General features: G+C 35.7%; 1 protein-coding gene across 3 annotated transcripts in view; it reads right to left on the minus strand.

The window, feature by feature from the left end:
• BARD1 (BRCA1 associated RING domain 1) overlaps positions 1 to 16,426 on the minus strand; it is an 88,556-nt gene that overhangs the window by 66,086 nt on the left and 6,044 nt on the right. The window contains exons 1-3 of one of the 3 annotated variants that reach the window (XM_054478221.2): positions 13,588 to 13,984; positions 10,642 to 10,698; positions 5,859 to 6,007 (exon numbers count right to left, since the gene is read on the minus strand). The exons of 1 other annotated variant lie outside the window; for it this stretch is intronic. In XM_054478221.2, coding sequence (XP_054334196.1) covers positions 5,859 to 6,007; positions 10,642 to 10,698; positions 13,588 to 13,595 — 214 coding nt within the window. In that variant the 5' untranslated portion in view covers positions 13,596 to 13,984. Of the gene's footprint in view, positions 1 to 5,858; positions 6,008 to 10,641; positions 10,699 to 13,587; positions 13,985 to 16,426 lie in introns of those variants that run through there. One more of the 3 variants, XM_054478220.2, reaches the window with a different exon arrangement.

Below are 16,426 nucleotides of genomic sequence, written 5' to 3' on the forward strand. Positions count from 1 at the left end.
AAGATCGTTAACGATCATCTCAATTCTTTCAAGTTCAAAATTGCTTCTTCTGCCTATTCTTTCACCTCATATTTCTTGAGTACAAAAGTCCTATCCTTAAAAATATATTTACCTGGTAAAAGAACCTTAAACAGGTAAGAAATGGGAAATAGGCTTTGAAAAATAAAATAATTAGTACTTAACTCTAGAAATTTCAGACATGATCCCTGTCTAGCAAAAGAGTAAAGATTTTCTACTCCAAAGTGTACCATCACTTCCTGCAGATGAAATGGAAGCACTACATTGAAAAGGCAGTAAAATGATAAACCTACTGAAGGCAGGAGTATGTATATGAATAAGGGCAGATTCTCCTACATAAACCTTTAAATATCATAGCTGAACATGACCTGGTCCACAAAGTGTTATTAAGACAGGATCTTGGAAAATAGTATCCATTCACATAGAGACTTTATGTCTAGATTCAACAAGGTTTTTTCTTTGCAGTGGTAAGTAGATTTCAAAACCAAGTCACTTCTGATATAATCTCAAGTCTATAGGAAAGGTCAAAATGAAATGTTACCAGGATTACTTTTCAAGAAAGACTCAGGATTACAAAGACATAACGGTTAATCCTCTGATAGTCTGTAATAACTTGTATTTGATTTTTTTTAAATTATTTTAAACACAGATGACATTTTCAATTAAAACCATGTCAAACCCTGAGGTTCTCAATGTTTGAAAAACTTTAAAAATGTAGAATTGAGCTTTTAAAGGAAAATTAAGGCTTATACATAGCAGCAACATACTCAATTGACTAAAAAACCTCAATATAAAAAGAAGAAATTTCATACTCAGGTGTACATATTTCCCACCTTATAAATGAGTAAATGAAGATAATATATTCAATGTAATTGATATGAACACAATTTTACTATTCATTTGGTAATAATAACTTTACTCAAGAAGATTTTAATTATGTATCTTGCATAACTAAGCAAGGAGCACAACAAAGATGACTGTATATTCTGAATTTTATTAGATATTCTGAATATCTAAGGTAATATTCTAAGATAAAACTGTAAAAAGCAAAACACTACTGCTGGAACATAAATCACGTTATTAACAGCTACCAACAATTTTTATGGGTGAATGCTTCTCAGCATGATAAATCATCATATTCATTTCATGAAGAAAAATATTGGTCCTTCCTCTGCACAGAAAATTCCTTAATGATAACATTTAAAAGAATTCTATTCTCTGAATTTCAGAGTACATCACAAAATATTGAGGAACAGAGATGCATGTGTTACTAAGGAGCTGCTTGGCCAAGTTTTTTCTTAAAATTTAATAATCAACTATAGAAAAAAGAGGCAGTTAGAAAATGTGATTTAGCTATCATTAATCTACATCAAAGGATTATAATCATGTACATTGTGTGCCTTTCAAATTATTCTCTATTATAGGTTTCACAACAGAAGTTGAGAAATCTCTTTGACGAACCAGTCCCTTATTAAAAATCAAAGGAAAGTCCTTTGCTACCATCTGTGCAACATTAACGCCTTCACTGAAGAATGATTATTTTGTAAGTTAGGAAGCATTTAGCTCTATTTAAGAAAAACAACAGCAACACAGCTATTCAAACATTCATCTTCCTCTATTATAAAAAAGTCATAGCCTATATGAAACACTATGTAATCACTACAGAAAGACGAGCATCTCTCTCTAAAGCAGAAAATAGAAAAGGAAATTGTAATACTATAAAAGCATAATCAAAATTTTTTTTTAATGTCACCGACACCAACATGTTTCACAGAACCTGACCAGCACCTGCAAGGTCTGACTTAATATGATATGGTTGAAGAGAAAATAAAAACTTTTAAATTTAACTCCATTAGTAAAAAGAAGATCATGTTATAAAGGATAAGGTAAAATTATCCGTAAATGGTTGTCAGCAAAATTTGACAATCTCCTCTTTAAAGTACACTGAACCAAGAAAAATCTGTTCAAGTATTTAGAAGCTCATTTTAGAAAGTATTACTATAAATTAGGCTTCTTTATCTCCAGTATACCATACACTATGTTCATGATTTGACAAGTTCTTCCTAATTGCCCACCTTAATTACAGTAATTATATATATTATAGTAAATGCAAGTAACAAGGTTCATTTGAAAGATAAATTGTGAACTACAGGGTTTTTAAAAGAGAAAATGTGAGAGATGTTCACCATTCCACTTAATTCATCATCTTCTACACATGACCATTTAACAGAATCATACAATTTTGGAGTGACAGCTTAGGAATCACTTAATCTAATACCCTTATCCTAATGAGATCATTTTCCAATCTCATTATTATTATAAAGAAGACCAACTGTCATTTGTCCCCAACTATCAGTTCCTGGTATACAGTTTACCTTCTAACCTTTTAGTTCTAGAAGTACTTAACTAGATAATCAACTACCACAAAGGTACTGCATAAAATACACTGAATAGACAAACTATAAAGAAACAAAGGGAAATGTTCCAGAAAAAAATCTCAAACGCCCTTCAAGGCTAGTTTGTTTTGGGAAGAATTTGGGATGAAAAGTTGGGGTCTATACAACTTGTATTAAAGTAGAAAAAGCTCTACACCATGGAATTTAGAGATCTGGACAGAAGGTTATAATTCAATATGTTTATACTCTAAATTTATTGTCATTTCCTATCAAAGTAGCAAAGAAAGATATTACCATTATAATTTTTTAAGAAGGCCTATGAATGCATAGATGTTATCATTATGAAATGAATTACTTAAACCAAATTCGAAGAATGTATTTTCAAATTATTTTCATTAGGTCAGGCACAATTAGCTCATGCCTGTAATCCCAGCACTTTCGGAGGTCAAGGTGGGAGAATCATTTGAAGCCAGGAGTTCAAGACCAGCCTGGGCAACACAGCAAGACCCTACCTCTTCTAAAAAAAAAAAAAAAATTAATTGGCTGGGTGTGTGGTGGTGAGTGCCTGTAGTCCTAGCTACTTGGGAGGCTGAAGTGGGAGGATCTCTTGAACCCAGGAGTTCAAGGCTGCAGTGAGCCATGATGGCCCCACTGCACTCCATCGTGGGCAACAGAGCAAGACACTGTCTGTCTCAAAATAAATAAATAATTTTAATTAAGTTTAGTCTCTAGGATATAAATTAGCACTGCCAATTTTTATCCAACTCAATTCAACAAACATAATGAATACCTACACTTCTAACCAAAAAGTTGTGCAAAATAGAAAAACAGTAAATTTACAACACAACTACCCTGTGTGGCCTGGGTCTTCAGTTTCCTTAACTACAGAATAATGGGATTAAAGACGACCTTCGTGTTCCTAAATTTCGGATTATGTGTTATCTAAACAGTGAACTTCAACTCAGCTTAATATAAGTAACGTTGAGGGCAGCAGTGCTTAAGTCTGGTAAGGACTAAAGTAATTATTCCTAATTACAATAAGGAAAACAAACACAAAATGGCCTTTGGGAAATTAATCGGTAGAATTTTCTCTCCAATCTCCAACTCTATTTAGATGAGAAAGACTACATTCTTAAAGGCCTCAGAAACTTGTTCTAAACTCAATTTTCCTAAATATCTTTAATGATGAAATATGAAGAAAGCATTTCATATTCCATAGTCCTCAAAATATAAATGATTCAAACATCACTAGCTAGAATAAAATTTCTGGAAACGAGTCTATCTTACTCTTTTTTGCACCCCTATGGTATGCCATAACTGAGAGCGGCAAATCCATCAAGGGTTACCCTGCTCTCCATTTACCATCATTAAAAATGTTATATTGTTATAAATTGTGTTCCTCCCCCACCAAAATTCACATGTTGAGGTCCTAACCCCCCAGTAACTTAGAATGTGACTTTACTTGGAAATAAGGTCATTGCAGATGTAACTAGCTAAAATGAAGCGATACTGGAGTAGGGTGGACCCCTAATGCAATATGACTCCTGTCCTTTAAAAAGGGGGAGATTTGATACAAACAAGGAGAAAACCATGTTAACATAATGACGGCCATCTACAAGACAAGGAGACTGGCCTAAAACAGGTTCTGTCTCACAGACCTCAACAAAGAACCAAACTTGCATACACTTTCATCTCAGACTTCTAGTGTCTGGAATTGTGAGACAATAAATTTCTGTTGTTTAAGCCACTCAGTTTGTGATACTTTGTTACAGCAGTTCTAGCATATGAATACATGACTATACAGCAACTGGTGAAGAACCAAATCAAAATATCATCATAGCCACAAATCCCAAAGTAGCACTCCAAATTTCAATGCAAAGCCAATAATCCTAACAGACCACACCCTCCTAAGAATCTAACAAAAGTCACTTTCACACAAACATGAACAGTTTTCACACTGCACAATTAACTCAAGAAGCTCACCGATCCCTTACCCGCTTCAACTCTGAACACTGCCAAAGCTGCATGGGCCCTTGATTAAGAACCCCTGCACTGACCCTTGGTATCTATGTGGGAAGAGAAAGCTAGATCACACACCAATCTCTTTTAACTAGAAAATAAACATTGTCAGTACTGTCTTTGAATAAGAAGAGTTCAGATGAACTAACGACAGAATTTTTCTTCAGTGTGTTCTTAAAAAGGTTTACAACTACAATATCATTTTTAAAAAAGGGCAACTTTTAAAAATGTGTGCGTATAGTTGCATCTGAAAGTAAGAAAAACTTCTGCACTACAGCACATTTTATCATAAAAGAATGGAGCTGAACACAATGACGCAGATAACTAGCTGAAGGAAAATTTTCATAGGTATAAAGTGATGTAAGTTCTAATTCTTAAAAATATGGACCTGTGGTAAGACTCAAAAGTTTTTGCCACATTTCTTTATTTTGTATAATCAACTTCATCTTTAGTGGCTGACAATAAGACATCATGGCAGGATTCTAAGAACAAAAGATTTAAAAATAGAAATCTAACAATTTTATATGAGCATTATCACTCATCCATGGCATCCTGCCAGTCAAGAACAGGTTCTTCTACAAACACAGACTAAAATAGGATGATCTGGTCAATAAAAAGACAACTCTAACATCCAATTATGAAGATACAAAACATTTTACTTTCTTTCCACAGTTAATTAGTTCTCAGCAGAAAGCACAATGGAAAGATATATAGTTAATACACAGAGTCTAAGGACAATTTGAAAAACGTTAAACCCCACTTAAATAGAAAAGAAAATGAATATTAGATTTCTGCTCTTTCAAAATGTGCTCATCTAATTAATTCAGTCTAGAAAAGTGATCCATGGAAAAATGTCGTATTCTATCTTAGGAAAGTGTATTTAAGTGAGTTAAGTGCTATTAAGGCCAAAATCACTATTCCATATATATTCTACAGAAGTTATCATAAATGTAAAAAGCAGGCAGTGTAAAGTGGCAAAAAAGTTCCTGGATTTACAGTCAGAAATGGGCTTTATTTCTCCAGCTTCTAGTACTAACTATACATGTGGCTGTAGGCAAGGTTATTTCACCTCTCTGGACCTTGATTCCTCAACTATAAAATAAGGGGGTTAGACTTTAATTATCTCTATGGTTCCTGTCATTTCTCAAAATGATCTTCCAAAAAACCACCGGGTGTGGTGTCACATGCACGTACCAGGGAGGCTGAGGTGGGGGGAATCCCTTGAGTGCAGGAGTTCAAGTCCCACTTGGACAACACAGAGAGACTCAATGGCTATTAAAAAAACAAAACAAAACAAAACAAAACAAAAAACTACAGATTTTAAAATCTGAAATATGTATTTCAGAATTCCAGACAGACGTTTTATATACTTTATGAATATGAATTCATAAGTTTTTAACTAGGAGAGATAGGGATAGTTCTTACCTGAGAGCTTATTGTCATATAGCAAATTTCGAAGCTTACTACAAAGTTGAATCATGCTGTCCAGTTGTCTATTTATCTTCACGTCTTGTATCCAGGCCGGGGTGTAACATACTGGACATCCAGTTCCAATGCAGTCACTTACACAATTACTTTAATAGAATTAAAAAAAAAAAAAAAAAAAATCAACCCATTAAGCAGAATCTGAATTCCAAAAATTAAACAGTTTGAACAGAAATAAATGGAGCAGAGGTTATTCTAACATACAAAGGTCAACTGTAATATCCTTGTTAAATACTGTTTTAAAAAGTAAAATACATCAAATCTGAAGTTGCTCATTTAGTTTGCTATGAAGAGACTTTACTTAGCCTGATATTAGTCTGCATAACTTTTCCTACAAATAAATCGGTAGCTTCTAAAGGTTACAGAGATGTAACAGAAAGACAGAATGTCTAATGCATAGTAGTCGTGCATCCTAACTTTTTCTATCTTAACATTTCATGAAAATACCTAAAACTACTGCAGAGACTGGGAAAGACCTTTTGTTTTGTTTTGGGACTAGTATCTCAAGGCTTTAAAGTAGCTTTTGGGAAAAGATTTTTGACTCTTTCAGACAATTTTAAAACCTGTAGACTCAATTACCTGGGTTATCTAAGCACTAAAGTTTCAGAGTTATAAGAGTTTTTCTAATTTTGGGGTTTACAGACCTTTTGCAAATCTGATGAAAATCTATACATACTCATGTAAAAAGAGGGATTCACGATCCCCCCCCACAAGCCCATCTGTGAATTCCAGAATAAGAATTCTATAAATCTCCTCCTTCATTGGCCTCACCAGATGGGTTCCAGTAGGACTGAGTAAGTAATGTAACAGTTAAAAAGCCACATCTTCCCCAAGCACCACAGGACATTCCTTGTCACAGGACCCAATCCTCTGTAGGCAGAAAGGATTCTTACTCAATATGAACTATCTTCAGACAAAACCTATGCCATTTCTAATTTTTGTATCCTTGGCTTCTAGCACGATTCCTGACAGAACGTAACTCAAAAAAATTGTAAAATGAATCTGTAACCCATACCAGAGCTGGAAGAGACTTTTGGGATCATCTAATTCAAAAAATGTCACTGGGGTCAATAATGTCAACTTTCTTTAGCAAAGGATCTTCTGTACATTTGTTTGCTAGTAGTTAAGAACTCTAACTTGGAACCCCAACACAAAAAAATATGTAAAACTGATTACTCATGCAATTTAAATCATTTGTGCAATACTTAATTACCAGTAAAATACAATCCGAAATCAATTCATCAAGAACTACCACCTCATTTTTGGATGAAGAAAATAAGATCCAGTTATTTAAGTTAGTTGTAAAGCACTGCACTAGTACTCAGATCAGACTAGTATTTTATATATTCTGTAACATTTTACAAACTATTTGCAAATTATTTTATATACATTAATTTGGAATTCTGAAAAAATGTCATTTTTCAGTGGATCTGTATAGCTCAGTGAGTGAAGATTTCTCAAATGACCCGTGTGTGATATCACAAAATCATGCTGAGTAAAAGATAAATTCAAAGTACTAGATAAACCAATGAAATTTCATGTAACAGAGTATAAAAATTTATTGATATAGTTTCAGATTCCACACTGTGATGAACCTAAAGAAAACAGCACTTGTTGGCCAGGCATGGTGATTCATTCCTGTAATCTCAGCACTTTGGGAGGCCCAGACAGGAGAATCACTTGAGCCCAGGAGTTCAAGACCATCCTGGGCAACATGGCAAAACCTTGTCTCTACAAAAAACTACAAAAATTAGCCAGGCATGGTGGGGCACACCTGTAGTCTCAGCTACTTAGAAAGTGAGATTGGATGATCACCTGAGCCGAGAAGTTGAGGCTGTAGTGAGCCATGATCGCGTCACTGCACTCCAGCCTGGGTGACAGAGTGAGACTCTTGTCTTCACAAAAAATAAAAATAAAAAAGCACTTGTCAAGTTTTGGTGTAGTATTAAAGAAGAATAGCCACAATTATCTTAAAAAAGCTACTGAAAATACCTCAATACTTCTTCCAATTACAATTACGTATAAAGCCAGATTTTCTTCAATCAAAAAAAGTATCACAATAGACTGAATATATAAGTTGAGAATGTAGCTGTTTTCTATTCAGCAAGACAGAGATTTGCAAAAATGTACAACAGTGCCACTCTATTTTTTTTTTGATTTGTAAAATTGTTATTTTTCCTTACAAAGTGTTATTTGTGTTTGTATTAATGGGTTTATTATTTTTAAATTAATTCTTTTTTTAAAAAGTCTCAGTTTTGTATGGTAAATGCATGAACACACAAAAGCTCTTTATGGTTCTCAATTCTGAAGAATGCAAAGTGGTCTGAGACCAAAATGTTTGAGCACCCCTGCCACGTGTCTTAAATTGCATCTTAGAGAGCAGATGAATTACTTTTATCAGTTGAACTGAGCTATGTCAAAATCATTTTAAAACCTCATTGCTGAGCAGTTTTATCTCAAAACCTGCAAGAATAAAAACAGCTATCATAATTTTTGGCATTATATAATCAAAACAAATCAAAACTGCACTGAATGAATTCTTTCTTATGTCCATGTCATATACACATAATCATTTTCTCTTTTAAGATGTTCTCATGTCTCAACCTTTTATTGGCTGTTTTAAGTCACAGAGTCCTTTAGAATCTGATTAAACGTATGGATCCCCCACCCCACCACACACACAAACCAACTTTGCATAAAATATCATGGAGTTCATTATGCTCTAGCAGCTTTGTGACTGACCTATTGTATACAGTGAGCAAACCCATCATCCGTCAGCTGAAACAAAATACATCTGCTTGCTACAGAGTAGGGACAGGGAGTGGGCATCATTTCGTAAGCAGATCCATGGGAGGCGTTTTGGAGGCAGTGACATTTCAGCTGATATATAACTGGTAAAAAGTAAGCCTCACAGAAATCTGGCATAAGTACATTTCACATGGAAGAAATAGCAAGTGCCAAAGTCCTGGGGCGGGAGTGAATTTGGTGTATTGAATGAGCTAAAAGGAGAAGTGCTGGAACAGTGTGAGCCAGAGGTAAATGACGTCCAAGAGGCAGACAGGGTCTGGGTCCCATACAGGGTTTTGCAGACCAGAGGGCAGAGTTTGGATTTTATTCTAACTGCAATAGGAAGCCACTAAAGAGTTTAAGCAGGGTAATGATATGGATATTATCGAGATTTTTCAAAGATCACTGTCAAGAACATAGAAAATGAGGAAGGGGTGATGATGCCAAAAAGGGAAGACCAGCTATGAACCTATCACAATAGTATGAGCAGAGATAACACAATGATGGCTTGGAACAAACTATAAACTGTAGAAAATTCAGAAAAAAGGTGGAAAAATTCAAGATTCAGGACACATTTTGAGGCAGAACTGACAGAACTTAATGATGTGGGATAAGCAACCTAGCAGTAACTGGTACCATTTACTGTGATGAAGATTACCCAGGCAGGAAAAGGCTGAAGAGGAGGATGATCAAGAGGTCAGCTCTGAACATACCAACTTTAAAATGCCTTTTCTTTCGTCATCCAAACAGATGTATCTAGTAGGCAACAGGTACCGTCTCCTACCCCCTCATCCTCCTGCTCGATATCCCTCATGTAACAGATCTGTTTTTCCAGTAACAAAATTGGGACCCAAAACATAGCTGCCTCCCAGACAACCTTAGCCTTTGAAGTAATACACAAGGTTATTTTCACATATGCTCAAATTTCCTAATGTATTTGTTCATGCCAGACAGTAACATACTCATAACTGGAAATAATTAAAAGATTAATTCAAAGGAGACTATATTTTCCCTGTCTCATAGGCAATTAAACTAAGACACTTAATCTCTCAACTGATTTCTCCTGAACAAGAAATAAGAGATAAAAATCTAATCTTCTGACCTATAAGCCAGGGCCGTCACATGGATACAATTTCACAATAACTGGTATGCATTGAATTGTGTCCCCCAAAAAGATGTTTGAGTCTTCATCCCTCAGTTACTGTGAATGTGACCTAATTTGGAAACAGGGGCTCCAAATGATCAAGTTAAGACGAGATCATTAGGGTGAGCCCTTATCCAATATAACTGGTATTCTTATTAAAAAGGGAAATTTGACATAGAGAGAAGCATGCATTCAAGGAAGAATGCCAGGTATACACGAAAGCAAAGACCAGAGTGATGCATCTCCAAGTCAAGGAACAACAAAGATTGCTAGGGGAAAGGCACGGAGCAGATTCTCCCTCGCAGTCCACAGAAGGAACCAACCCTGTCATCATCTTGATCTTAGACTCCTAGCCTACAGAACTAGAGAGACAATACATTTCTGTTGTTCTAAGCCACCCAGTTTTTGGTTCTTTGCTATGGCAGCCTTAGGAAACTAATATAATAACTATAAGAACTATACTTTCATAATTTTGAGTCTAGATTCAAAACTTAACTGGAAAAAAACACCTATTTGAATTATATAAAAGGTATTAATTTTTTCCCTCATATTTGGCAAAGCTGTCTACTAAGCTTTCTAACTTTGGACAAGTCATCCTCTTTGAGCTTTGGTTTTCTTATTTGTAAATTAAGACACAGTTTTAAAGATCAAACTAAGATAACACACAGTAGGTTACTTTGCAGACTTTGAAAGTTACACAAACATCAACTACCATTATATCAACAAGATTACATGATTGTTATCTAGTAAAAAATACAGTTGTACTATATACATCAAGCCGTAATTACTTACCTACAGAAGATGTGCTCACATCCTCCTAAACACACAGGCTCTCTCAGAATGTTAGCACTGTTTCAAGAAATTAAAACAATCAGGATTTGAGTCATTGTTAGATAAATATTTCACACTCAATATTTCATCCAAGGCCCAACACTACCATATTTCTCACTTTCTCAAAGCAGAAGATATTAAGGATGTATTTATCTGAAAGGCTGTAACTCCCTGGTTAAATATTATACCATAACATACCTGCTGATTTTAAGTAGTAACTACCAAACTCAGTACAAGTTACAATACATTTTAAAATGTATTTTCTAGAAAGTTGGAGGAAGGAACAATTTTGTTCAAGTATCTCTAAACCTCTTAAGGCAAAACCAACTACTGGCTGCTTCTTTCAACTACTAAGGTGTATCCTCCCCTGATGATTCAAAGTGTACAACATATACCTCAAAATGTGACCCACACGTAGAATGACCATATAATGTATTGTCCAAACGAGAAAACTTCTGAGAGTGAAGAGGAGTGATAATTGAATAGGATGCTGGGACAACAGGAATAACCCAGGACTGTCCCAGACAAACCAGGATATCTAGTCATTTTGACCATAAGAATCCAGGGTTTCCCATTTAAAAAAACACGTGTTTCTTACTACTGTAAAGTAGCCATCATTTTTTCACAGATATATTGTGAAAAATGCAGCCATTCTTTCAGTTCACAGAAAGTTAATTGTTCTTTAAGCAAATGTAAACAGAAATCATCAGATTGGCAGTCTGTCTGCAGACAGAATGAAGTTCCCTGCAGTGAGCAAAGGACACAGAAACAAAATATTCCTAATATTGTCCATCAAAATACCTGCCACATTTGTTAATCCTAAGAAGGTAATGATACTAATAAATACACACCAAGACATTATACTCAGTGGATGTAATGTACCCAGAGAAGTAAAGCCTTTTAAACGATTAGCACTTTTTGTGCTTGGTTTATTATACTAACTCTAAAACCTTTAGATATTTACACCATTATTATCAAATTACCTCTGTACACATACCACATATCAATAAAAACAATTCTTCACATTTCTTAAAAGATTGAAAGTATCACACTGCACATCTTAATAGATATGAACATTCAAGTGAAATTGAGCTTTTCAGAAAGATTGCTAAAAACAGAGTACACACCCACAGTGTTATTCTCAAGATACTGAAAATGGTGCTCACTGACATTACAAAACCTAATACTTCTTAAAAACTCACCATGTCTGATTTTTATATCTCAGTATGTAAAACGTACTGATAAAAATACAACTTGTGACTCTGCCAATTAACATCATCTTTTAACATTCATACTGTGCCTATAATTTCTGTTATTTGACCTACCAAACCTAACCTCCTTTTCCCCATCAAGTGTACTGAATTCTATTTTTGTGGCAAGCTCCTCCTATCATAATATCCTTCCTTTATGTCTTTTATGGCATCGCCCTGGCCAAACCTCCACCCTCAGGTTGCTCTCTACCTTGAAAGAAGACCATTCAGTTCCGTAGCACCTTGGATTCCCTATCTAGCCCAGGCCAGAGTTAACTATTTCCAAGCCACCTTCACCACTACACCTAATTGTGCTGACCTCTTAGACACTCATGGATGGCAATCTATAATGCTAGATAGGCCCCAGAGTCTACTTCTTCCCTGCCCACTCAGGCTGTGAATAACCACTATTAAAAAAAAAAAAAAAAAAGGGAAAGAAAGATGTATAAACCTCTCTATAAATTCATTTGGTAGCAACCGGGTACTGAGGCTCATGCCTGTAATCCCAGCACTTTGGGAGGCCGAGGCGAGAGGATCACTTGAGGCCAGGAGCTCGATCGGCCTGGGCAACATGGTGAAACCCTGTCTCTACTAAAAATACAAAAATTAGCCAGGTGTGGTGGTGCATGCCTGTGATGCCAACAACTTGGGAGGCTGAGGCACAAGAATCACTTGAACCTGGAAGGTGGAGGTTGCACTGAGCCAAGATTGAGCCACTGCACTCCAGACTGGGTGACAGAGCGTGACCCTGTATCAAAAATAAATAAATAAAAATTTTAAAATATAAAAATTAGCCAGGCATGGTAGTGCACGCCTGTAATCCCAGCAACTTCGGATGCTGAGGCACAAGAATCACTTGAACCCAGGAGGCACAGGTTGAGGTGAGCCGAGATTACACCCCTGCACTCCAGCCTGGGTGACAGAGCCAGACTCTGTCTCAAAAATATAAAATAAAATAAAATAAAGACATAAAATTTATTTGGTAGCCTCTTCATTTTTGTATCTCTACCAAAGTCATGTATTCGATATTCTATAAGTAAACAAACAAATGAATAGATGGCTATTCAAAACAATCTCTATGCTTCCTCATCTCATTAACTTTACTGGAACTTAATGGTGTAAGTTTTTTAACACCTAAATACATTTTTATCTCCTCACCAGTCATCTTACCCCTTCCTTGAGTCTAAGAGGAAAATTCGATCTCCTTTAGTCACTCTTCCTAAAATGTGCTACTCTATCTCTAGTTCCCATATCTTTTCTGCCTCCCAAAGCACTAGATATTCATAATAGTTGCCTTTCTTCTCTCATTTGCATCTACACATGAACAGGTAATCTCTCCTTTGACACAGAAAAAAACACTGTTTTGATCATACCTCCCACTCTACCTTCTGCTCCATCCCTTCCCTTTCTTGAACAGATAAAAGTTCTTAAATGAGTGCTCCATACCAGCTACTCCCATCTCCTCACCTTCCTAGCTTTAACTCCCTCCACTCTGCTGAAACTGTTCTCCAAAGCAGTCTTGGTCCTCTTCTCTGACCACTCTGGGAAATAGCACTGATCTCATCTTCTTTCCTGAAACCTTTCCTTCCACCGCATTTTAATATTTTTATACACATTGATCTGCCTATTTCAGCATTTCCTTAGCTGCTTTTCCTACCTCTCCATGTAGACATACTCCCAGGATGCAGTCCATAGCCTTCCGGCTTTCTCTGGCAATACTTGACTCAATGCCTTGATTCTGTTTCTCAACTTTAAATTTCCTTCCTAAGATGACTGAACTCTTTAGCTATAGTTCTTAATCTTCACTCTAGCAATAAGATGGTATCACATATTAGTAATGATTTAACATGTGGGAATAATTGATCAGTTGTACTAATTATTCTAATTAGTGAGTTAGAATATATATTTGTGTTGCTGTTAACAGATAAGGAAAGATAATGGAAATGTGAATAAGAAGTATGTGCACTTGTGTGTATTGGGGGAGGGAACAAGAAGTAAGTGTGTGAGCCAAGCTGAGAGAGAAGGGAGTGCCAAATTCAGTGGCACATGCCTGCAATCCCAGCTACTCAGGAGGCTGAGGCAGGAGGATCGCTTGAGCCAAGGAGTTCAAGGCTATAGCGTGCCATGATCGTGCCTGTGAATAGCCACTGCACTCCAGCCTGGACAACATAGCAAGAACATGTATCTTTAGAAAAAATTTTTTAAAAAATTATTACAGCTAGGAGATACCTAACAAGAATATAAATGCATCCAACTTTAACTCAGCTATTCCACTACCAGGAATTTATCCTTCAGCAACACTAGATACTTGCAAAAATGAAACTTTCAAACATCAAAGATATCTAGACAAGATTCTAAAACCTTCCAGAAATTGAGAAATAATAAAATTAAATGTCATACTTTTTTTAAAAAAAGGAATCAGGATAGCATAAGACTTCTCAAGGGTAATAAGAGATGCTACAGAACTGTGGAACGAGGCCTTCAAAATAATTATTGAAAATTATTTCGTACTTTGAATTCTACATCCACTCAACTTCCACTGTCAAAGTTAACAGTAGTAAGAAAATTCATCTTTGAGAGTAGTTAGGAAGTTAATAACGTCTAAAATGGAAAAAAAAACCCAGCAATATAAACATATTTGGAAATGTAGAGGTACATGCTTGTAAAACTAAAAAAAAGACAAAAGATGTTTCTGATGCATAGAACTCAGGGGTGATGAAGGATGAAGCAAAGAATGTTTTCATTAATAGTCTGTCCTATTGACTCCGTCAACTATGTTCATGTATAACTTTATTTCAAAACATTTTAAATGTAAAGGCACATGACATCAGTATCACTCCAGCACTGTTTGTTACAGCAAAAGACCACAAACAACCTAAATTTTTCCAGTAAGGAAATGGTTAAATGAATCATGCAACAACTACATGGTGTTTAGTATCTGCTTATCTGAGGCAGTACAATGCTTGTATGAACACAGAACCTCTTGAAGGATACACAAGAAACTGATAATTATGAGTTACTGAAGAAGATTCACACTTATCTGTCATTCATTTAACAAATATTGAATGGCCATATACTGTGTTAATTCTTTTCACATACTGTTTACCATTTTAAAAAAATTTACTATTAAAAAGTTCTTCACAATCTGTAACACCTAAGCCATGCAACCTTTCCTTTCATTGCTCCTCAACAAAAACTCTGCTGTGGTCAGGCCAGTGTCTCTTACAACTATAATTAGCCTATGTCCAACTCTTGGATTTTAGTCTCCAGCCATCACTTCTGCAAAATTCATGCCATGTAACATCCAAAGAACAAAGCTGACTGTGTTCCACTCTTTTCTAAGGGACTTATAATCTGGCCGATTAATTACATAAACCAAATTAATATGACTTAAAAGATGTACAAAATGTTCTAAAGTTACAAAGAAGAGAGCATCTAGTTGGGGCTCTGGGATTCAATGTTGAAAACCAAATATTTGGCAGGAGGGGGTGTTGTTTTTGTTTTTTTGAAACAAGATCTTGCTCTGTCGCCCAGGCTGGAGTACAGTGGCATGATCACAGCTAACTGAGCTTTGAACTCCTGAGCTGAAGAAATCCTTCCATCTCAGCCTCCCACATAGCTGAGACTACAGGTGCACACCACCATACCTGGCTAATTTTCTGTAGAGGTGGGGTTTCGCCATGTTGCCCAGGCTTGAAAACTAAATATTTTGTACAGATGATCCCTGACTTACAATGGTTCCACTCACAATTTTTCAGCTTTATTATCCTGCAAATGTAATACACATTCAGTAGAAACCACACTTTGAATTTTGATCTTTTCCCAGGCTAGCAATATGAGGTACAATGTTGGGCCACAGCAGGAAGTCATTCTGTTTTTCACTTTTAGTATGGTATTCAATAAATTACATGAGCTATTAAACACTTTACTATAAAATAGGCTTTGTGTTAGATGATTTAACCCAACTGGGCTAATGTTAGTGTTCTGGGCACATTTAAGGTAGGCTGGGCTATGCTATGATGTTTGGTAGGTTATGTATATTAAATATATTTTCGACATACAATATTTTTAACTTAGAATGGGTTGATCCAGACACAACCCCATCTCAAGTTCAGGAGCATCTATATTTTAACTTCCTGATTTTCTATTTTTCTTGTCTTGAAATTAGACTCCAGCCCTACAGACAAGAGATCTTAACTTTCATTTTTTCTGAGCTCCCCAACCCACCATTACCTACCTAGCATGGTGCTAGATTAACTGCAGGATTTCAATAAGTTCTCAGTGAATGAACCAAATGGAAGCCTATATACAAAAATGCATTTGTATTAACAATTCCATTTTATCCTTACCCTATTTTCTGTTTGATATACATATATATTAGATAGAAAAAATCCAAACAAATAAGAAAAGACATTTGCAAGGTAACAGGATTTCTGTACCTTGAAAATTCAGCTACTCTACTTTTTCCCCATCTACAGTCATACTTCTGTAACTTT

The sequence above is a fragment of the Pongo pygmaeus genome, chromosome 11 (assembly GCF_028885625.2).
Source record: "Pongo pygmaeus isolate AG05252 chromosome 11, NHGRI_mPonPyg2-v2.0_pri, whole genome shotgun sequence".
NCBI lineage: Eukaryota > Metazoa > Chordata > Mammalia > Primates > Hominidae > Pongo > Pongo pygmaeus.